The sequence below is a fragment of the Microchirus variegatus genome (assembly GCF_963457635.1).
Source record: "Microchirus variegatus genome assembly, chromosome: 19".
Taxonomy (NCBI): Eukaryota; Metazoa; Chordata; class Actinopteri; order Pleuronectiformes; family Soleidae; genus Microchirus; species Microchirus variegatus.
This window is the reverse complement of record NC_139820.1, coordinates 10182331-10205735: the sequence shown is the minus strand read 5'-3', so window position 1 is coordinate 10205735 and position 23405 is coordinate 10182331. Positions and strand designations below refer to the sequence as shown.

Here is a 23405-nt window from a genome sequence, read left to right as displayed (position 1 = left end):
TCTCTTATTTTAATTATATTCATTGTAACTATTTTCCTCACGGGGTTGTGTGTCTGTATACAGTGTATGCTACTGAACAGAAAATGTGTGCAAGTTGGCTGTAATAAGCACTAACTGTCCTATGTATGTAGGGAAATTGTTTGTGCATGTATGCGTTTGTATGGTTGACTACCCTCCGTTTAATTTCCTTCAACATTGTTCTTGGAAGATTGTTTTTCCAGCTGGTTTTGTTATTGTATTTTTTTTTTTTAGTGTTATTTTTTACAACTTGTTTTTAAATACTTACAATAAAAACATTAAAATGACTAATGTGATCCGTGGCAACATTGTGTTGGGAGTCACCATTTAATAGCAATAGTATGGATATGTATTTCAGATATCCACAATACAATTCTTCTTAGTGGACATTCACATTTCAGACAGCCACAGATTTTATATTTCCCAATGTGCAACTGTCATTCATCTACAGTAATCCAGTTTATTCTTGAATTACCCTAATTTACTATTGATTTAGAATCCCGTCTCGTGTTCTGTTATAGTATCAAATCTGTAATAAATCTCCTGACTCCTCCTCCGGGACGTCAGCTTTACCGTGGCCGTGGCATACCTTTGTTTTGGTTTTGATGGATGTCTCCACCGGCGAGTGAGGGCGGTCACGTGCGGGCTCCGGACCAATGACCGCGGCTCTGACTACAACGAGGCACAACACTTCGTGTAGAGATGGCGCCCAGCTCGAAATCCGAAAAGGACGACGGCAAACAGAAAGCTCAACGAAAACGCAAGGACCATGTCGTCAAGCTGCTCATGCAGGGGAAGGTAAGCCTGGACCCACGGAGTGAATGTGCGGAAACAATGGCTCATAAATTACGCGAGAGTGCTCAATGAAAGCCTTGTTGTCAGGGGCTAGCTAACGGCTAGCGGCTAACTAACTCGGCAGCTAACAGCTAATGGCTTAAGGGCTGATATTTGACAAACGCTAGGAAATGTGAGACGTGAGATGCTCTGCCTTTAGCGGGGTGGTTTCTCCGTTGTATCTCGCATTGGTTCGCTAACAGGCCTTTATGAATCTCAGCGTAATGTCTCAGCAGTACGGTGGTTGCATGCTAACCAGTAAAGCCGTTGGTTTAAATGTCTCTCATGCTCAAATGCACGTTAGCCTCTGCTAAAAAACAGCTCATTTAGTTGAACTCTACACCTGGTATGGTGTACGTGTATTGAAACTTATGACATACTGGACACATCCTGTCATGGCTGTCATTGTTTAATGCTGAATGTCTCTGTGTGGTTAGTGTCCATCACCACCTCTGAAATGCTGCTGTCCTTGAACACTACATATGCTGACAGGTTTTAAGTGCATCACCCTGTGTATGACCCTGACTTCATCTCTGCCCACAGCTGTCAGGACAGTTTTCTCAGCGCCGCTTCAGGAAGCTCCCACCTCGAGTGTGTGTCCCTTTGAAAAACATTGTCAGCGAGGAGTTCCTGAGAGCAGGGTCAGTGTGTGTGTATGTGTTCTTGTGATTCTGCTTTTGAAATATCACGTAAAGCTCAGGAGTGCATTTAAAGCAGGATGAGGTCATTGTCAGAGGTGGAAAAAGTACTAAAATATTGTATGCACGTAGAAGTACCAATACTTTGCTGAAATATTACTCAAGTAGAAGTAAACATTGTGAGGGCCTTAGAGGGTAGTAGAAATATGACGAGGGGTCAGAAATCCAAAAGTATTTTTGAGCCTCTTGATTCTTTATCTACACACAAGACTGCTAGTGGGGATACAGTAATGCAAGTTTGCAACATGTCACTACCATGACAGAGCACAGTTTCCAAATGCAAAGTTTTCATATATAGACGAACTAATTAGGGGTGGGCCAAAATATCAATTTGGTGATATATCGTTGTCCTTCCTCGTGTAATATGGGAATCGATACGCCAGCGCAAATATCAATATTTTAATTAGCAAATTAAGGCGCTCTAAAGTAAACAGACCCTGCCAGTTTCACTCATCGCGGTGGTACGGCTCAAATGGATGAGGGGAAATTGGGTGGACGTTACCTGGTCAAAGAAGGAGGAGTTTCAGTGGGATATTGGTGGAGAAAGCTACGTTAAGAGATGCCCCACCCAGAGTCACTGCATAGACTTCATCTGCTTTGTTCTCCATGTCATAAATATATAGAGAAATCCTACCACCACACAACTCTATGTATTTTTCAGTATAGTGGTCTGTGGATCTGATTTCACTTTGTCATTGAAGCACTGCACAGAGGAATTGAGGTTTGAGCCATGAGGACCTATTTTAAGATAAAAAAAAAAGATGAACATAAGCAGGGTGCAGTTTTCTACAAAGACTATTTGTGGTCTGATATTGGTGATATAAATATGTGGATAGTGGAATATATCACAAAAAGTGGTATCATGCTATCCCTAGTTTGAAATGTATCTGGGTCAGTTTTGTGGAAATGAACAAGATAAGTTGTAGCCATAGCCCCAATTGAGGAGACACATTTTCACTGATTCCACAGATAAATTATTTGCTTTATAAAGTCGGTATCAATGCAAATATTGATCCAGTACATTGATTGGTCACCGTAGAGATTTATCATGTACTGAATTGTCCAAACTGTATGTGTGAACTTAAATGTCTGCAGAAGTTGCTACAGGGATTATTAAGAGATTCTTTTTGCTATCATTTCTGGATAATGAGTTAGCTCAAATTAGATTGGACAACAGGAGATGCTCTGCTTAATCCACAGAGTGCATTTGGTTGAGTGCACTGGAGTTCATACCTGAAAATAGTTTAATATTGTGGAGGAGTGGAGTAGAGAAAGTTATTACATCTGTGTTTCCTCTGTCGTCTTTATGGTTCTAGGCATATCTTTCTTGGCTTCACCAAATGTGGCCGCTACATCCTGTCCTACACCAGTGACTGTGGAGAAGATGATGATTTCTCTTTCTATACCTACCATCTCTATTGGTGGGAGTTCAATCTGCACAGTAGACTCAAACAGGTAAAGGGATCCTCAGGGTTTTGTGGTCAGAAGCTTTATATGGATATTATGCAGCACTACAATGATTTCCTTTGAGAATTAGAACTCGAATATGTTAACTGAATGTATTTTGTTGCTTGATATCTGCTTTATGTCTTCAGGTCCATCATGTGCGTCTATTTGCAGGCGAGGAGATCTACAGTGACCTCTACCTTACTGTGTGTGAGTGGCCAAATGACCACTCCAAAATAGTCATCTTTGGTTTTAAGTAAGCAATAATAAATTCATCTATTTGTGTCATTTCCAGTCTGAATAATGTTACTGCTTCATGTAGGTTATAGTAAGGAAATCCATGAATGTCCATGTATTTCTTTCTAAACAGTACACGCAGTTCCAGCTCTGTTCTCATGAACTTGATGATGAGCGATGAGAACAACAGAGACATATACATCACCATTGCCTCGATGCCTCCTCCCAAACCGTGCTCTCACTGCCGCCCAGTTCCTTCAGCCACTACCATTCGGACAGGTAAACACAAACATACACAAATACGTGACACGAATGCACCTCACTGCTTCCGTTTCTCCATTACAACCCGTCATCGTGGTCTTTCCCCAGGGAGCGGTGAGTGTCTGGAGCATGGCTATGTGCTCAACAGCAGGTACCAGGTGGTGTATCCATTCCCTACTTTCCAGCCGGCTTTCCAGCTGAAGAAAGACCAGGTGATCCTGTTAAACACAAGCTACTCCTTGGTGGCCTGCGGCATCTCACTCTGCCCAGGTAACACACACACACACATGCGTAAATAGCACTGTCGGTATATCTCTCAGTCCATGTCTGTGTGCACTACTTTCTACACACTAGGGCTGTTGCAGTTGTGGTGTGCAGTGCTATTAATAACTGCTAGGGTAGGATAATCATCATATGTGTTAGACAGTTATAAAAACCTCTGTTACACCAGAATTAACAGGCATTCCTGGATTTCTGAACCCATTCTAACTCGCTAAAAGGGTAATTAACTTAACATCGTTTATATAGCCTGCTGCCCTGTGTTTTTCCCCCTCTTTTCTCCTCTTTTCTCCTGTCCATCTTTCAATCGATGTTTCAATTTATATGATACGATATATTGAACACTGTCGTATGTTGTAAAAAGTTAAGGTTTACCACAAACGGTTGTTGGTAACGCCTAAGATAATGGCCACAAGATGAATATGCAAAATAATATTGTACCAGAATTGATGCTGGAATTGGCATTGCTGTCAAAAATTATGCAGAAAAGAACACAAGTGTCCAAGTTAAATCTGCATGTGATTAAACACCTTTTCCCTCATCAAATCCCCAGATTTAACAGTTTTTTTTGTCTAGTGAGAATAGAGGGTGAGACCCATGATTGATTTAAAAAAAGAAAAGAAGAGTGTATGTCCAAAGTATGTCCAGTGGATTGTTAGCCACAGTAGTTAAAAAAAGCTAAATTTGTTAAGTTGTAATAGGCAATAGTGTCCGGAAGAGCAGATGTCTGTGAAGGGTTCTATTCTTGGCTGCACAGTGCAGAGTTCTACACAATCTTCCAGCCTCAGAGGATTTACGTGTCCAGTGGATACATTTTATATATGACGTTCTGAACAGGGCTGTTTTAGCTGGATGATTGAACTGCTGTGGTGCTTCATCCTTAAGGTATTTTGACCAAAGCATGTCACAGACATGTTCATTAGGACACCGGGGAACTAGGTTCACTTGAAGAAATAGGGTATAATATGTCTACTTTAACTCCTGTGTGCGTATGTGTGGCTTATTTCCAGACAGTTGCCTATCAGCATCTCTTTGTTTCGTCTCTTGTAGGTAAACAGGGTCAGTCGTCACAGATCCTCTATACAAAAAGAGCAACTTTATCAAGTCAAGCCTCCACATCTCTTCCATCCACCTCCTTGGCCTCTTCTTCATCACTACCTCAGGGATCTCCCGGAAGCCGAACACCGCCAAGCAGACTTGCTCCCATCCCCTCATCTCCCAGCCAGTCACAGGCAGCTGTGAGAGCCCGGGAGTTTGCAGCGGACCTCTTCAGACGGGCCCAGGGAGGAGTCGCAGGGGGGAAAGAAACTGAGGGCCAGCAGCAGAGGAAAGCAGCTGATGGTGGTGAAAAAGAGGCAATGAAGATTCCAGGAGACAAAGAAGTAAATGGAGAGAGGAGGAAAGATCAAGACAGGGTGTCGAGAGAGAGGAGGGAGGAGGAGAGAAGGACTAGTTTACCACAGGCATCAACATCCTCTGGGCATCACAGTTTTCACCAATGCCCAGAACAAGTGATGTCTCCTGCATCCTCTTCCTCTTCTCCGTCACCCCCTCCAACTCCTTCCTCGTCCCAGGATGTCGGCTCCTGTGAGCCTGGATACGTGAACTACTCACACTTGCACTACTGCCTCCACCAGCCAGGAACGACGGAGCAGAATACAGGAGGTGACGCAGAGAGTAACGCATCAAGCAGTAGACTCTGGTCGGGTAAAATGTGAAGCTGCTGACCGGTTTCGACTTCTGTTTCTGTTTTTAGGTTATGAAGACGACAAGGTCCAACTACCATTCACAGTCACCGATCTGAAAGGGCGGAACCTGCAGCTGGTCACTGGGCCACACAATGGACAGGTGAGTGCAAGTGCAGTGTTGTGTAAATACTGTAATAAATATTAAGTCAATACTTATAGATCCAGCAGGTATTATCGGGAGAACCTGAATATACTATAATGAAAATTAGAATAAGCCTTTTATATGTACTTAAGGTGCCAACGTGTCTACAGCTGTCCAAACAGTGTTCAGCATTTTGAATCAGGAGCTTACAACACCATCAATGGTGAATCATTGAGCGGAAATATCGTTATTGATTATATCAAATCCTGAGATTAAAATTAGTTTCCTCATAGCCCAGATGTGTATTATATAAACAATACAGAAAATGAGTAATAAAAAAAGACAAACAAACAAAAACAGGATATTGCATATGTTGTTACATTCTTTCCTTATATTTTAGCCATTTTCCCCATTTTTCTTTTAAACGTAATCTGTAAGCGAGTGTCTCCGTGATTACCAGATTCTCAGTGATGTTAGTCCAGTGTTTGATGTCCGGAGCAGAAGGTTGTAGCCATTTTCTTGTGATCGCCTTCTTTCCAGCCACCAGCAAAATGTGAAAAAGAGGTTTTTAATCTCAATGGGATTTTACTGGTAAAATAAAAAAATAAAATAAAATGATTTGCCAAAGAATGGAAAAAAATTGCACCAGTCTGATCAAAGACAAAAGTAGCTGCCTCTATTTCCACGACTGAACCTCCATCCAATTAGTTTTTAATTCTGCTGTTGCGTAATTCCTGCTTATACCTGTGTCGAGTAGTGAGTAGACCTGAACTTGTTTCCCTCCCGCAGAGTGTGTGTGTTGAGCAGCTCACCCTGGACTTTGAGTACCTTATCAATGAGGTGATCAGGAGCGACGCTGCTTGGGCCCCTAAGTTCTGCTCCTTCAGCGACTACGATGTTGTCATATTAGAAGTAAGTACTGTCATACACACAAGATGCAACCTTAAAGACGTGATATGTAAGATTTTTACACTAACATATCTGAAAACTACACGATTAAAGATACATACCTTACCGTAGTCACACTTTTTCATTTTTATTCAAAATAATCATTTTGCCCTTTAAACTTTGCTTTCATAATTGCACTTTTTTTTTTTAAATTTTCCTAATTTGTTAAAGTAGATCATTCCCAATGATGTGTGTGTTTGTTTTGTGTGTCAGGTTTGTCCAGAGACCAACACGGTGATGATCAACATTGGTCTGCTGTTACTGGCGTTCTCCAACTTGGACGAGGAGCGCTGCAGGTGCTTGTTGTTCTCGCTGCTCTTACACTGTGTTCACTCTGTTAAAACCTTTTTCAGCCATTAGAGTCATCTATTATAACTGTTCACATTTATTCTTGTTCCTCTTCTGCAAAATTTTGAGTAACCACGGCAAAAAAAAAGTTTTCCACATACACACAAATAGAAAAATTATTGAAAAAAAATCACATCCCAGCCCATTTTGGTGCGTCACACTTTAACATAAAGATGTGGTTGCAACTTAAAATTGTACGTTGAGCCTTTTCTCACCTAAATCAAAGTTTTGATACCTATTACGGTTTTTAAACAATAGCACTTTAACTTTTGTACTTTTTTTGGACGTTTCAGATCTTATAATGAGTGTGGTTTGCGCCCCTAGAGTGGCACACTGAGCTGAGGTCCATGAATATATTTCCAAATATAATCTCCCAATCACAATTTCCAACCGTTCTAAAAGTTAATTTCACAAAAACACATATGTGTCTAAATAATTCAAGTTTTAAAGGTTCAATCCACCCAAATCTTACTCCACTGATACTCCATCAGCAGATTTCGCTGTGGAATTTTCATCATCTTGATCTTTATCAACAGCAACACTGACTTGTTTTTGTTCACAGGCCAAACACCTACCATTCCAACCTGCAGGTTAGCTGGGACTTAAACACTGGTGTGTGTTGCACCGTGGGCGTTGGTGACCTCACAGAGGTTAAGGGTCAGACGAGGTGAGATAACCGCTGCCCCTTCCCTCACGCGAGTCTCTGTCTGACGACCTGTTCTGTTTTTGTTGTCGTCGTTTAGTTTTTGTTGAGTTAAATGTGTTGACGTTTGTGTCCGTCAGTGGGAGTGTGTGGAGCTCTTACAGAAAGTCCTGCGTGAACACCGTGATGAAGTGGCTGGTCCCTGAGAGCAGCTCCCGCTATATCAACCGCATGACCAACGAAGCTCTCCACAAAGGTGTGTTACATATAATACTGTACTGTTGTGTAAATTCTCCGCTGCTGGTGAAGATTGAAATAGAGAACTTCTGCCGGCCGACAAGTTTTTATTTTATCGTTGCAAGGAAAAGGTCTATCTTCACAGGAGTGATCGGAGCTGGAGAAAGACCCAGAGCAAAGTGCGCCCTCCACATTTATACCTGAGCAACTCCCCTTTTGCATTCCTCCAATAGACAAAGAGTCTGCCATTCCATGGAGTGTTTTCACACCTCTTTGTCTACTGTAGGTATCCTGCGTATTTTGCAGGAAGTTGTCGGTTCAGGCTAGACACAAAACACAATATACAATACATTATACACTATACACAAAGGACCTGGTATTCTGTGTTCGGCAGGTATAGGGTGCTGGGCAGTTGTGGCAGTTGCAGTTGTCTCACAGAGAGTGATTAGCCGTGTTTCCACCAGCCAAGAACGGTACATGTAAGGGAACTAGGTTAAAGCCCAGTTTATTCTCCTGTGTAAGTGCTCTACGTCGCCGGAGAGCCTGTCGGAGTGGTCGTCTCCGGCTGCACGAAATATTTTTTAAGTGTCCATCTCTCCGTCAAGGGACAACGGAGACGGCAAGGGCTGCGATTGGTCCTCAGCCAGTCTCTGGGCGCCATCAACGGGCATGCAGTGGGTGCCCTGATGATTAATATGAGGTAGCACACGGCATCAGTTCATCCAATTTGCCAGCCGCAGTCGGAAGTACCTGAAGTGGGTTTCTTTGTCCATGTTGCTCGTCGGCCCAATAAGACAGTCTTTCACGTCTCCGTTTTTGTATCAAAAGTATCTGTGTTTCAACGTTATTCAGCTGCAACAACATTCGTTCTCTCCTGGAAGCCATTGCTCACTGTAGCCAGAAGCACAACAACCTTGCATAGCGACCCCTACTGATCGGGTGGGAAATTGCAGTGTGTATCCGGCACCAAGACGGAGAACTATGAGGACTCGAGGGGTTTCCGTGGTTACACAGTCGGATAACGCATTACGCAGTTGTAGAAGTATAAGCCTTACATTGGAGAAATAGGGTATATTATGTCTACTTTTTAAGTGTGAATTTTAATGTGACTTTTCTCTCACCAGGCTCGTCTCTGCAGGTGCTGGCAGACAGTGACAGATGTACCTGGATTGTGTTATGAAGAAACAAGGAGACCGCTGCTCACCTGGCCTGTGGACATGGTCCTCATCTTCAATGTGCAGCCCAACCCTCGTCTGAGAAGAAATGGCACACATGTTAAGTGACGGTGCTTTGGTGATATGTAGTAAAATATGGAACCTGGACCAGGAACGCTGTAGATGACAGACTCTTTTTGTTGTTGTTGTGATTTCTGCTTAATTTTGCAGGTTTCACATTTTCATTTGTAATTGTGTACTGTATTAACACACACACACCAAAACCAAGAGCTGGACTGAACAAAGTTTTTTTTTTTTATATATAAATACACAAAGATGTGCTCTTACGTGGTGTGAATGTTTTTTTTTTTGTTTTTTTTTTCAATTTCTCTTAAACTAAACATGTGCAACCTGAGTGAGGCTCACGAGGTGATGTCCTCCACAGAGTAAGTGTGAGTGTGTATGAGTGTGTGCATGTTTGGTGTTTGTGGAACATCTGACAGAATCTAATTTGAATTGAATTTTGTTCATCGTCTGGCCTGCACCTGTTCAGCACATCTGTGTTTACTCGCAAGGCTGGAGTATTTAAAAGAGGACAAAGTGAATCCAGTACTGCATCACTTTGGTTCTTTTTGTTTGTTTTTTTTTAAAGAAAGAAAATAAAACCTTTTGTCATTGTGGAAGAGGGCTGTTGGGAGTCACCTGCTCAGTTGGTTGAAGTTGCACTGTACAGTGTGTTTACTGGTATGAAAAGAAGACTTATTTTTGTTTGGGATATTTTGTTAAATAAAATGGTCAATAATTTGAAGTGGATGGTTGGTTTTAAAATAATCTAATGGCAATTATAGTGCATTTAATTCAATCTTGCAAGACAAAGGCACATTTTTCTAAGAAAGAGAACATGGTTAGAAAATTATGTTCAGTGTGATGGCTATTTTATTTATTTAATTTTTTCAGGGTGGTTATTGCAGACGGAATAAAGGGACTTTATGGTGTGACACCAGTCTTAATTCGCACAAACCCCCCTCAAACACTGTAATTATTGGAAAACCCTCAGTGGACTGAGAAAAGTCCTCACCGCGACACCTTGTAGCTCACGCCCTCGGTCCGACACAGGATATGACGTCATTTTTGTCGCGCGCCCGGCACACGACGGCGACCACCTAGCTTAAAACTTGGTGTTTATGACGCAGAAGTTTTGGGCTAATGTTTTTAACTGTGGTCAGGTAGAGGTCAATGCCGTGTCGCTAAGAAGAAACATTTGGCAAGGTGTTTACTAGTTAAAGTCAGAAGATAATTGTTGTTGCTTTGCCATACAGTGTTTTTTTTCCCTTCTCCTCATTGCTTCCTCTAGGACAGGGGTGTCAAACTCAAATTACCCGGGTGCCACTGAGCATCTAATCTGGTCAGGAGGAGGGGAACGCAACAGGTCAGTAGGGGTGAGAGGCTTGAGCTTAAAATTATATCAGAATACAATCTTTGTGATGATATTTCACAGAAGTGTTTTAATTAACTTTAAAACTCAAATGTGTTATATTATATTATCCTGACTCAACTGTGCTTGATGTCATGAAGGAACCCTGACACACATTCTGAGGGCAGTCACATCTTTTTTTTTTTAGTGAACAGTGATAATAAAGCTACGAATGTTGACAGATCACAGATGTGAGTACAAAGGTTTTTTCACAATAACAAGAGGACAAATCTTATAAAATACTCAGGAGCAGAATACAAGTCACAGTGTGACTTAGTGGTTGATTTTGTCTTCTGGCCACTCCATGACCTGTTATCATTTTTTAAGTGTTCTTTGGTGGGATTTTAAAAATCAGGTTGTCTCTAATCTGCTATTTTTGTCCTCACAGAATCAAACACAACAAATTTAAATTCACTACATTCACATGCTTGCTCCAAAAATATAGTTAAATACTCTGGACGGTGAAAACAACATTTGTTAAGGCAGTAATGGTTGAACAACGTACAGTTAGTTTGGCTATACAGCAGTTCACAAGATACATAGAATATAGCTTATCTACAATATATGTGTATATATTCAACATAGAAACCCTGAAAATCTACGTTTATACTACAAAAACTCTGAGATAGCTGTAGCTGGTACATTGGTTGCCATGGATACAGTGCAGTAATTGTGGCTAATGGGTGGGCGAAGCTTTGGTTTGTGGTTGATGATCAGTGTGTTTGTATGGTAGGATGACACTATTGTGTGAAAATGAGGTTGGAAAAAGAAAAAAATGAATGGATGAAAAGCAAACTTGAGTGGATTCATCACGACAAAGCCCGACTGTCCCAATCTTGTTTTAGTTTTTAGTTTTTTTAATTCACAACTAGTAAAAGTTCATGACGACACCAAAACTACTTCACAGGACCATCATTTATTAATCCACCAATACAGAATATATAGAATACAAGCTTTTTCCTTTTTTCAGGCTTTTTTAATCTCGCAAAGGCACAGAGGATCCGCTGGTTGGCCAAATTAATAAGAAATTACATTTAAAAAAAAAAAGTAGTAAAATATGGCTCCACAAATAGCTGTAAATCACAAAGGTCAACACAGGTCACGGCGCATCTGTTACCATCGTCTTAGATGCTGCTCTGAGATTTATAAAAATGATCCTATTTATTTCCTCAGACTCTGCCGTCGCGTTAAAACTGTCGTATGTAACTTTTAATCAGAAACAAATGTGTTATGAGTTCACTCTGTGCTCATTCTACCTCTCACTGTGTCCCAGCAGCATTCCCAAACTGCACACAGGAAGTGATTAGTTTTTAAATCAAGAGAGCCTGAGGCAACATCAATAATGTCCTCGTAAAGTTAGACGGCAAACGGAAAGGTTGGAGTATGACTGAGAAAACAAAGACGTGCCTGCTGAACATTTCAGAAGTGGATTCTTCTGCTCAAATAACACAGTTTTTCAGCAATTAGAGAGGGATAAAAGCTGATTGTCCCCACCCGCTCCTGCGATGCCACTGTTCGCACACAAACGCTCCCTATAAGTCAGTTCAGCCAGTATTGTTTGACAGAGCCTGTTTTCAGTTGAAGGACTCCGCAAAACCAATACTGTTCTATTGTTTCTGTTAATTTGGACCAAACCGAGGCAGAAAAATAACAACAAAAATCACACAAAGGTTACACGATGCAGCTTTAAGTCCAGCTCCCCTGCATAGTCATTTCTTTGAAGGCAATGCAAGTGTCAAGAGTACAATGAAGGATTTACCTCTCCACCGCAATCAGGGCAGTGGTTTAAGGCAGGGGCAGCAGGGAGTTGAGAATAAAAATATACTGTATAGAGAGCTTAGTTTAGGCTGGACAGACGTGGACACTGACACAGACCAAGAAGGCACAGTAAATGAGCATTTGAAGGCCAAGAGGGGAAAACTGCAGCAAATAATCTGTCAAATCTGTCAAAAGGGCAGTTGCACACCCAACATCAAAACACAAGTGGGCAATGAAATGGCATGATATGATGTTAAAGCAAAGGTGAAATGGCACGTGTTAATTCTTCCCTTGATTAGCTAAGGTGTGTGCAGATGTAAAGTGGTCCTGGGCTGTTTGGTGGGCGGCTCCATCGACTTCTCCTCGTCAACCGCGCTCAGGGAACTGGAGTGCAGCACGAGGTCGCCGCTCTCCTCTTCGCTCTCCTCTTCGTCGTCCTCTTCCTCCTCTTCTGTTGAACAAAGACGGGACAATAAGCGACAACAACGGACTGAGACAAACTCGAAAAAACCAAGAATGAATTTGACCTTTTTCCATATCTGGAGAAGTTCTCCTCTTGACAGTGCTGGCAAACTGCAAAGAAAGATTGGACATTCAGAAACAAAATGTTTTCATTTAGACTAGGGGCCTTAAAGTAGACATATTATACCATATTTCTCAGAGTTAAACTAGTTCCCTGGTGTCTTAATGAACATGTCTGTGACATGCTTTGGCCTAAAAAAATCTTAAGGATGAAGCACCACAACAGTTCAATCACCCTGCCAAAACAGCCCTGTTCAGAGGAAACTACGTCAGTATCACTGTTATTTGCCGACTCTAGCTGGCCCATTGCCATCATATATAAAATGTATCCACTGGACACGTTAGTCCTCTGAGGCTGGAAGTTTGTGTAGAATTCTGTTCTGCACTGTGGAGCCCAGAATAGAACACTTCGTGGACTTCCACTCTTTCAGATATTATTGCCCTCGCCTGCACTCTTGCGTTTTTAGGGACAAAGCGGAGCTCTGCGAGACAACAATTCTAGGAATGTCTCATTGTGACGTCACAATGAGTGCAGACATGAGGTGGACCACAGAAACGTGAGTGAGTCATCTTTTCCTACTCATAGGGCCTCCACAGTCCCAAATATAAGTATTAAAATGATTAAAAAGTTGATTTTGCATAATATGTAGACAAAACATTATTAAAAACAACACAAAAAGCATCATAATCTGTAGTCCAGTTAACAAAAACAGATAAATGACAATACACATAGTAGATATGGATATTACTTTTTGTATAAAGCTTCATCAATATTAACATGCTGGCACACACTGTTGTAATTAAGAGTTAGTCACAGGTCTAAGCTGCGCTGTAAGCGACTGCAGGTACATACTTCTCCCATGACTGCGATGGGTGTCTCTCCTTTAGCCTGCGCCACTCTGTGCTCGATCAGGTAGTACATGTACTCATCGTAGAGCAAGCGGATCAGGTGAAAGGAGCCAAAACTGGCAGCGCTGCGCAGAGTCAGGTCCCGGATTACCATCGAACTGGTATGAAAGAATATACAGAATTCATATTCAACATCAAAACAACTGTTTTTGTGCTGTATGTTTGATATTGTTTTCCTTTTTCCACCCACCAATAGAAGGACCAGTTGAGCAGGAAAACCTTGGCAGCCTTGGGAAGGGTGACGGGATTGTGCTCGTAAGGCTTTAGGGCCTGGGAGACGACGCCATCCAGCCAGGTAGCCCACTGCTCCAGAGTGTTTTGCTGCTGCAGTGTCATTTTAAAGTCTTGCTCCAGCCTTTGGACCACACTGTCTTCACACTGACACACCCAGGAGGCCTGCTCCTGATAGGCACACAGGGTCCACAGTGTCACAGGGTTGTGCGGGATTTCACTTTGACAAAATAAAAGGGAAGGAGAGCGAGTTCCTAACAGACCTGTACGTTAGTGAAATCCACCCGGTTGAGGTCAGAAAACATCTGGTTGATCTGCGCCGAGTTCTGGAGGACAGCACGGGCGGCCTGGGCCAGGTGGTTCAGGCTGGTGTAGCGTCGCAGTGTTTGAGAGAAGGAACCTACACACACCACCTAAGAGGAGGGAGAGGTAAAAATAAATAAGAAGACGTCCATGTTAGGAAGTATCTACCGATACCGATATTAGCACTGAGGTGTATTCAATGATTCAGGTCAGCTTCTAGAAGCTGTATGAAATGGATCTGAGAAACTGTTGAAACTGGCCATTTTCAGACATTAAAAACAAACAAACCGAGGGAAATAACACACAGATACCTTTATGCGAACCATCTCCTCTGGGATGTTCATCATGGCACCTGCCAACCAATTCTCCAGACTCTTGGCAAAGTTTCGGATGGCTTGAGTTAAGGCACCTGGATGGAGGTGGTGTGGTGATATGGTGAGATGTCGATACAAACACCCACACACATATATAGACCGTATTTAGGGCCCTTTAAGGCCTTGATAACTCACTGGGGATAGGTCTCAGTACATCAGGGATGAGGATCTCCACCAGAGTTTGGTACAGCAGGTTGTCACACTGTTTCGTCCAGCGTAACACCGGCTCAAACTTACACAGCACCACCAGGCACGATTTAGGCAATCTCTTCTCTGACTCGTTGTGCCTGGAGGATTGCACAGAGACGTGAGGCACAATCGTGGCAGCATTTCATGTCTCTCATCTGTTGTTTATGAATGCTTACAGGTTGAGTGATTCCGTGTCGATGCTCTGGCTGAACCTCCAGAAGGATTTCCACAGTGTCTCGACGAGAGTGAACTGAAGGTTGACCATCACATCCATCACGGCCTGTGGGGAATCGCATTATTCCTAAAGGCATTTGTCATGTTCTTACACTGTGACTAATGCTTTATTATGAGTGTGTATCCTCTCTCTGTACACTGCAGCCTACCTCGCAATGTTCTCTGTAGAGACTCTGGAAGGCCTTGAGGTGTTCCACCAGGATTCCGTCAGGCAGTGTTCGATCCTGCAGATCGATGTCCACAAAGCCTGGCAGTGACCTTGATGCCTCTACAAAAGGAGAGAAGAAACAGTCAGGTCTTTACTTTCACACTCTCTACCACACCACATCCAAACCAATATTAGGATCATAAGTATTTTTATTTTAAATGCAATCAAATAAGAGACTGTGAGTTCCTGACCCAGAAACTGCTGATACTGTTGCACTTGGGCCGAAATATCACCAAGTGCTCCTGCCTGCTGTTGACCTGCCCCACCTGATGTACCATTGGCGATTCCCTGTGTCTTTTGAACTGTCTTTATCCTATAGAACAAACAGCCCAGCATTCAGGGAGACAGAGAGTGTGAGATTATTAGAAAAAGCAAAGCAACCCTGATATGTTACCACCCATACATACTGAGTGAACTATCACAACCACAAAGAAACATACTGCAACTTGTGGTGATATACGTACATTAATATTATTGAATTCTGTATTTATTTGAATTAATTATCCTACCGTTCAAAAGTTTGGGGTCACCTATACAATTTTTTTGTGTTTTCCATTAAAAGTCACGTTTTTATTTATCAAAAGAGTTGCAAAATGAATAGAAAATTATAATTATTATTAATAATTAAAAATAATAAATAATTATTTTTATTCAATATAATCATTTTGCCCTTTCGTCAAAGAACCAGCAAAACTGTTTTCAGCTGTGCTAACATAATTGCACAAGGGTTTTTAAGGGTAGCCTTCTAACGCGATTAACAAACACAATGTACCATTAGAACACTGGAGAGATGATTGCTGGAAATGGGCCTCTATACACCTATGTACATATTCCATTAAAAACCAGACGTTTGCAGCTAGAATAGTCGTTTACCACATTAACAATGTATAGAGTGTATTTCTGATACATTTAATGTTATATTCATTGGGGAAAAAATGCCTTTCCTTCAAAAATGAGGACATTTCTAAGTGACCCCAAACCTTTGAACGCAAAGGTAACGCTTAAATTACAAAGCCCATGTGTGGATACCTGTTTTTCTGTGAGAAAGGCTGCTGCCTCATTGCCATATGCTGTTGCTCATCCATGAGTCTGAGCAGCGGTGAACCAGATTTAATCCTCAAACCATAGTAGTGGTACTTGGAGTTCCCTCTGGAATACACACAGGTTAATACAGTGACCTGATATCGGTCTACCAAAATCAATGTTGGGTTCAGTGTTAGGCATTTAATTGTGATGGTGGATGTGTGCGTGTGTGTGCGCGTGCATGTCTACCTGGTCCCGAGTCTTCGTGTGCGCAGCCCCATGAAGACAGACCTGATGAGTTTGCCAAAAGATGCAGCATTAACAGGTTCTAGTTTCTGCTCCTGGCAGTGGAGCAGGTAGTGGTAGTAGAGGGTGCAGCGGGGTAAACTCACCCCCTCAGCCCCCTCATAGTTATCACACAGCCACTGCACCTAGAAGAGATGGTGGGGTCACAAAATTTGATTTTCTTATCCTTCGTGTTATTGATTATAACCAAGTACACTACCATTCAAAGGTTTGGGGTCAGAAATGTCCTATAACTGTATAACCTGTCGCATATAACATTAAATGAATCAGAAATACAGTCTATACATTGTAATGTGGTAAACGACTATTCTAGCTGCAAACGTCTGGTTTTTAATGGAATATGTACATAGGTGTATAGAGGCCCATTTCCAGTGTTCTAATGGTACATTGTGTTTGCTAAACGCGTTAGAAGGCTATTGGATGATTGAAAAATCCATGAAAACCCTTGTGCGATTATGTTAGCACAGCTGAAAACAGCTTTGCTGGTTCTTTGACGAAAGCAAAGCTTGAAGGGCAAAATGGACTATATTTTCTATTAATTTTGCAACAATTTTGATGAATAAAAGTTTGAGTTTCAATGGAAAACACAAAAATTGTATAGGTGACCCCAAACATTTGAACGGTATTATATGTTTTTGAGTACTCACAGTAGCAGGAGGGGCCCGAGAGTTAGGGCTAGTGTAACTATGTCCTCCTCCTCCTCCTAACACATAACCCCCCTGAATGATATAGCCTGCTCCACCAGCAGCAGCTGCCCCACTATTGGCTCCTCCTGTTGCCACAGACACTGGCTGCGTGGTCACAGCTCCGGTGATGTCTGACTCAGTGCTGGGCGTAGCCTCGTAGTAGGCGGAGGAGGTGGTGGGAGGGGTCTGGGAAAAGAGGGGCGACTCGGCGAAGGAGTAGTTGCTCGATCGACTGGACAACAAAAGATACGTACATGCAGACAGAAAGGTATCAGTACACAGTAGGTTCAACATATGCGTCCAGGAAACTTACGTAGCAGGTGTGTAAGCAGCTTGCGCTCTACTCACATGGTGGATGTGCTGAAGGGTGCATCTCCTGCTCCGTCCACATAGTGCACCTGTCCAGAGAACACATGATCCGCCTGGACAACAACGACAGACGAGATTTATATGACCCATTAAAAATGTACGCTGTGCTCTACAACTGGGAATTTGAGAGGTTCAGAGTAGACACTATTTCTGACAGTTTGACAGCTGACCAACATCATTGCATATCGTTCTTCTGTCTCCACCTCATCTCCCTCTTGTCCTTTCTGTCCCCCACCTCTCCTCTGTCGCCCATTTTTCCTTTCACCCCAACCGGTCGAGGCAGATGGCTGCACATCTTTGAGTCTGGTTCTGTCAGAGATTTCTTCTTCTGTTAAAATTTAGGTTTTTTTTTTCTCTCCACTGATGCCTAGTGCTTGCTCATTGTGTGAATTATTGGGTTTCTCTGCTCTGCATGATGTTGTCTATGTACAGTGCCTTGAGATGGGGTATGTTGTGATTTGGTGCTATACAAATAGAATTGAATTGAATTTGTTATACATCAGTGAAAGCCAAATAAATTATCACTACACTTCTTAGTTTGCACAATAGTTTAGAGATGGTATGAAGGAATAAACAACCAGGGAACCTGGTGTTGAAGAAAACTCAGTGCAGTGTCAAAGTACACAAGCGAGTGTTAAAAGGTGGGACACAGATTCGCCCTAAGCGTTATGATAATAATTTGCTTGCTTTGCTTGTCCTTTAACGTGATGACATGTTTTTCTCTTTACCTCCTGGTTAATGTGCACAGACTGGAGACTGTTGTTGTGGCCTGTCTGAATTCTCTTGGCTCCCTGTGTCACCGCCTGCAACACTGACCTCTGCTGGTGAGTAAAGTCACAGTGTCATATAAAACTTCATCAGCAGTCAACTCTCTGCTTATAACCTGTCCCTATACGCTCTGGTGACAAATTAATAGTGAAATGGGTGAATCTCACCTGCGTTGTGTTCTGCACAGGTTGGACCACCTGAGTAGGAATGCCGGGGCCAGGTGGACTGGAGTCCGACAGGCTGTCATTGGAGTGAACAGAACCCTCTAGGGATGGGATGACACAAGCGTGCGGGGAGAGAAGTTTCAACAAACGAACAGAAAAAAAAATCCACCACGACCACCACAAGGTTCAAGTACTCACGACACACTGCTTCCAAATCGTAATAACAGCCGCCACAGAACATCCTGCGACTGTTTTTGTTTTAACTAATCGGAGCAGAGACTGATACTGAGGAGGGAAAGCGTGTGTCTGACCATCTCTGCTTTCATCCTTATATGTTGCATGCAGAAGGACAGCCTTGGACAGCTAATCTCCCCAGATGGAGAAAGAAATCCCTCCATCTTGTAAACATGCAGATCAGATGAGAAGGAAATGGGAGATACATGAGAGATGGAGGATGGAGGGAGAAAACAGTGGAAGGAAGGTGGGTGGGTGAAGGAGAGGATAATATTGACTTTTTTTCTTTTTCGTCAGGTGAGAAACATGTTACACTGTCCTGCTTCCACCAGGAAGCTGCTCTAAGCTCGACCCCTATGTATTGTGATAACGGAAAATGAGATTCAGTCTTTCCTCTGACTGTTTTTGGTTCTTACTGCTGCGTACTCACTTCATGTTCGACTACTTGGTAAGCTTTTAATCAAGCAAGTTGAAATCCTGATGTCAAAATTCACTGAATTCAATTGAACTAGAGAAAAAGTGGCGTTTCTCACATCCCGCAGCAAGTTAAGTATCGATCTTCTTCCGTCTGTTATACTTCAATGCCATTAACTTACTGGATTGAGAGGGAAAAGGCTATTGGTTGGACAAACGCATTCATGATAGGCTAAAATCATGATTGCGATAAGAAATAAATCCATGTTTACTGGCATAGTGCTGCTGTTATGAAGCTGTGCCGCTTTACTTGCGCCGTGTGCTTCAGTTGCCTCGCCGACTCAGGCGTGACTTAAAATGCATCACAAAAACAACACCACTGCTATACTGAGAAAATTGGTGTCATGTGGCGCTGATAGGCTTAATCAGCATTGTGTGAACTCATTTGGCAATGCAACAGACATTCATTCATATTTAAATGATACAATCTACAGCTTTAATGCACTCATAGTGCCCTGAGACAAAGGGGTGGTCATATTGCACATGGATTAGAATTCCCATCACCCCTTTATTTTTAATTTAATTAACTTTTTAGACAAAAACAGCCATTTATATTTGCAATATGCAGTCAGTTTATTCAGATAGTCACTACTTCATTTCCAGATGTGATGTGGGGACCTGTCACTATAAACCGTGGTGCTATTTACTGATTACTACTGATCTGCTCGCTTAACAGTTCAAGGAAAACTTAAAAGCCCTGCTGCTTAATTGGTTTATTGGTTTCTACCATTGTTAAATCCCAGACATACAGAAACCCCATTGTGTCCTCAATACTTTCACTCCCACTCTGTGTTTCTTTGTGCTACAGCATCTCAGCCTTAAGTAAAGTATGACACAATATGCTGTATTACCGGTTCAACTGCAGCAGTCTATGTCTCAGATAACGGGGAAAAATAATTGAACAAACACAGTTAGTTAATTTAATGACCCACCTCTATGAGAATGAGACAAGTTTTGAGCATGTGACGCTCACTCTGGGTGAGGGTGCATAGTGTTACTTGATACGAGCAGGCAAAAAGATCTAGGAATAGACAGCCCTAAAATAAACTTAAAGATAGACTTCAGTGTCAGGGTCCATCTCTGATTTTCACTATTTATTTTAAATATCTGGTGGAACAGTTTCCTAATGACAAAACCTTTTTAACATCGAGACACATTAAAGCACATTTAATAATATATAATAATAATGATAATAATAAAAAAATATGATTGTGCCATCACCTCTCTATAACAGCAAAAGCACCAATATAAAAGAAAAGTGAGGTCATCCATCCACACTCCCACATTCGGGACTATGCAGCCTAGCAACCAAGTCCATCAGCTTATTTTTTCTCATAATGTATGCAACCACTAAACCAGACAAGCAAACTACATCAGTGGATATTTGGTCCTGGTGCGATTCAAACCTGCTGGTCTTTATTCTAACCATCCGAGCAAGGACTAGTTTAAAGGCGGCATGCAATTCAGTGGGGTGGAAAACTGAAACACAGGATCGTGACCAACCAACGATGAACTAATTAAACATCAGTGTCAGAAATCATAACAATTAGTACTACTCCATCTGCAAAAAGTGGGCCCTTGAAAAATTACCAGATAACCAGAATTACCAGAGAGTGGCACTTATTCAGAAGACTCTCACCTGTAACAGTAACTATGATGTACTGAGGCGAGCCGCTCTGACCATTATTCTTCTGGATGGCAGAGTGCTGGATGTCAGAGGTTACATAGTGCTGCGTGGGAGTGGTCAGAACCACTGCCTTCAGGCTCTGGGCCTGGGTGGGGGGAGCTTGAGAACAAAGTGCATCCTGTCCTGTTTTTGAGGCAGTGGCGGATTGGTTGGCTGTTGCAGCGGTTCCAGAGGTTGGAGGGACCTCAGACAGGAAGTGTGCTGTCTTTGCAGTTGAGGGTGTGTTGGCAGCAGGTGTTGCTATGGTTATCGAGTTGGCCTGCTGAGGCTGAAGGTCTTCCGAGTACCCAGAAGTTGCCATGGCAACCGATCCTTTGAGGCAGTGGTTCTATGGCTGGAAAGAAACAGAACTAGTCAAATCAAGTACTAAAACACACCTAGTTGGCAAATAAATCACAACTTCATTAATGGTTTCGCAAGATAGCTCAAATGTAAGTGCACACTGACCTTGTCAGGACTACGAGTAGACGAGATGTGAATTGTGGCTTGTTTACGGTTATGTTTTGACATTAACTGGATGTGGTTCAGGTTAGCTAAGTATTGGATATAGTACTTAAAATCATAGCTGTGTGTATGTGCGCGCGCTAGTGTGTAGGAACATAAACCAGAGGAGGAAGTAGGGCTTTTGTCTGATTTAGCAGTCGTTTGTGCCACTTCCTGTTTGATCCAGTGTCCACAGCTCACATTTAAGAATAAATAGTGTGTGTGTTTTTGATATGAACTATTATAAGATGAATTTATTGAGACAATTCAGGTTAAATAATAGCTCATTACAAAATACATTTAAAACAGGCAACCAACGTGAAAAATATCAGACAATGCCATGTGGAAATAAAGTTAACAATTAAGTGAATTTAAGGCCATCCCACTGGCAGAGAAGCCACTCCTGCCTAAACTAGGACGACACGCATGTGATCATTCTGTGCACACAGTGTTCACGAGACTGACTTCCTGAACTCAATGACAGACCAAAAACTTTTTCAAAGTCGCAATACTATTACCAAACAATATGCACCTATTTACCTATATTAACAACTATAACATTTTTCCTTGGGCGAGCTGTTCTTGTGTTCTTTTTCTGCCCAATAATTACGGGGTTTGCTGACTTGAAAAGTGAGTTGCGAAAACGAGAGTGATAGCTTCGCCCTGCTAGCAGCTCAGCTCATGCTTCATGACATATGACGTTAACGCGAGCTAGCTGGTCGTTAGCTTCTCAATAACCCTGCGACCACGCCACCACTCAAGTGTCACCCTCGCTTCGCGTGTGCTCTAAAACTGTGGGAAACAGTCACAACTGCCACGCGGATGTGCTTTAAAGAAAAGAAAGTACGACTGACACTACAACCATAACACATCCGCCATCTTGTGCTGTTATCAAAATATCTGACATCGCCATAACAACGGTCTGCCTGAGAAAGAAGCTAGCAACCACTTTTCATCAGCCACACACACACACACACACACACACTGGTGATTTCACACAAACGCTGACGATGTTACAAACAAGCACACGAGCAAAAATGACAGAAAATATTAAATCGTAATTGTGAGATATTTTACTTTTCACCTCTAGTTTATCCCAGTATTGTCCTTTTTAGTCGTTAAAGTTTTTTATCCTTTAGGATAAGGTTGTTGTTGTTGACTCCCGTTGCTTGGCTCTTGTCGCCAGGACTACCGTGACTATGGCGCCTTTGCCTTCACCGGGGCAACTGTTGCTACCCTCTCGTAATCGCCCCGCCCTCCGCTGGATGACGATTGGCTGACTTAGATTGTGGTCGCCACGTCATTAAAAGACGTCGTTATTTGATACGTCGACAGTTGCTGTCTGTCACTGCTGGCCGAGCACAACTTGCACTTCTAATGTGACTTTTATGGCTGTACAAGACTGTCGAGCACATTATGTGGAAATTTAGTGCAATTCAACAAATATAGTGTTAATGCTATACTTGACTATATTTATATATACGTATATATGTGTGTGTATATATATATGTGTATATGTATATATATTTGTATATGTGTATACATATGTATAATATACATATGTATACACATATGTGTTTATGTATGTGTATATGTATGTATATGTATATATATGTGTATATATGTATATATACATATATAATGTCATATATCATACATATCTTATACGGTACATACTGCAATTCATTCTCTTCCTGTACTTAATGCATTGTATGTCCACAACTTTTGAGATACATAATTTAATTTAGATGTTTATGTTTTTACTTTATTACTGTTAGTCAGATTTTATATTTCTTACTTTTATATTTTACATTTATTCTGATACTTTCATTCTAGTAGTTTTATACTTTGATTTACTCTGATCCGCTTTGTTTTTCGATGGCTGGAACAACTGTGGCGAATTTGAATTTCCGTAGTAAACTATTCCGATTCATATTCTGATTCCCTCCCTTACATCTACTCCCGTATACTGTGTATTATGGTCTGTAATTGGTGTCAAGGCACCTGCTGCATACACGTGTGTGTATGTTCTTGTATGCATATCTTTGTGAGGACCAAAAAAACCTATATACCTAA

General features: G+C 41.9%; 2 protein-coding genes across 2 annotated transcripts; one reads left to right on the top strand and one right to left on the bottom strand.

Moving 5' to 3' along the window:
• The first annotated feature begins 705 nt into the window (after window positions 1-705).
• On the top strand, window positions 706-9019 carry dcaf15 (DDB1 and CUL4 associated factor 15). Its single transcript, XM_083905790.1, has 13 exons — window positions 706-816; window positions 1396-1493; window positions 2867-3005; window positions 3146-3252; window positions 3367-3512; window positions 3603-3764; window positions 4824-5438; window positions 5530-5621; window positions 6393-6515; window positions 6765-6847; window positions 7462-7566; window positions 7683-7798; window positions 8904-9019. Exons 1-13 carry the CDS (start codon window positions 721-723, stop codon window positions 8957-8959), a joined length of 1938 nt encoding a protein of 645 aa, XP_083761916.1. The 5' UTR covers window positions 706-720; the 3' UTR covers window positions 8960-9019.
• Window positions 9020-11471: 2452 nt separating this feature from the next.
• rfx1b (regulatory factor X, 1b (influences HLA class II expression)) lies at window positions 11472-22508 on the bottom strand. Its single transcript, XM_083905783.1, has 18 exons — window positions 22414-22508; window positions 20799-21180; window positions 18455-18552; window positions 18248-18340; window positions 17499-17572; window positions 17112-17382; window positions 16408-16589; window positions 16165-16284; window positions 15327-15448; window positions 15077-15195; window positions 14870-14973; window positions 14640-14791; window positions 14442-14539; window positions 14091-14240; window positions 13787-13998; window positions 13541-13694; window positions 12693-12738; window positions 11472-12616 (listed from the first exon to the last, which is right to left on the bottom strand). The coding sequence occupies exons 2-18, from the start codon at window positions 21145-21147 to the stop codon at window positions 12465-12467; spliced, it is 2496 nt and encodes an 831-aa protein (XP_083761909.1). The 5' UTR covers window positions 21148-21180; window positions 22414-22508; the 3' UTR covers window positions 11472-12464.
• Window positions 22509-23405: the final 897 nt, after the last annotated feature.

What these genes read in the sequence shown, in the direction of transcription:
- dcaf15 (XM_083905790.1), top strand. Translation starts at nt 721, where the DNA reads ATGGCGCCCAGCTCGAAATCCGAAAAGGACGACGGCAAACAGAAAGCT. An exon ending in AGCTGCTCATGCAGGGGAAG is followed by an intron (nt 817 to 1,395) that starts GTAAGCCTGGAC and finishes CTCTGCCCACAG; the next exon opens with CTGTCAGGACAGTTTTCTCA. An exon ending in CTGGGCCACACAATGGACAG is followed by an intron (nt 5,622 to 6,392) that starts GTGAGTGCAAGT and finishes TCCCTCCCGCAG; the next exon opens with AGTGTGTGTGTTGAGCAGCT.
- rfx1b (XM_083905783.1), bottom strand. Translation starts at nt 21,147, where the DNA reads ATGGCAACTTCTGGGTACTCGGAAGACCTTCAGCCTCAGCAGGCCAAC. An exon ending in CCTTTCTCACAGAAAAACAG is followed by an intron (nt 15,449 to 16,164) that starts GTATCCACACAT and finishes TTTGTTCTATAG; the next exon opens with GATAAAGACAGTTCAAAAGA. An exon ending in TGTACTGAGACCTATCCCCA is followed by an intron (nt 14,540 to 14,639) that starts GTGAGTTATCAA and finishes ACCTCCATCCAG; the next exon opens with GTGCCTTAACTCAAGCCATC.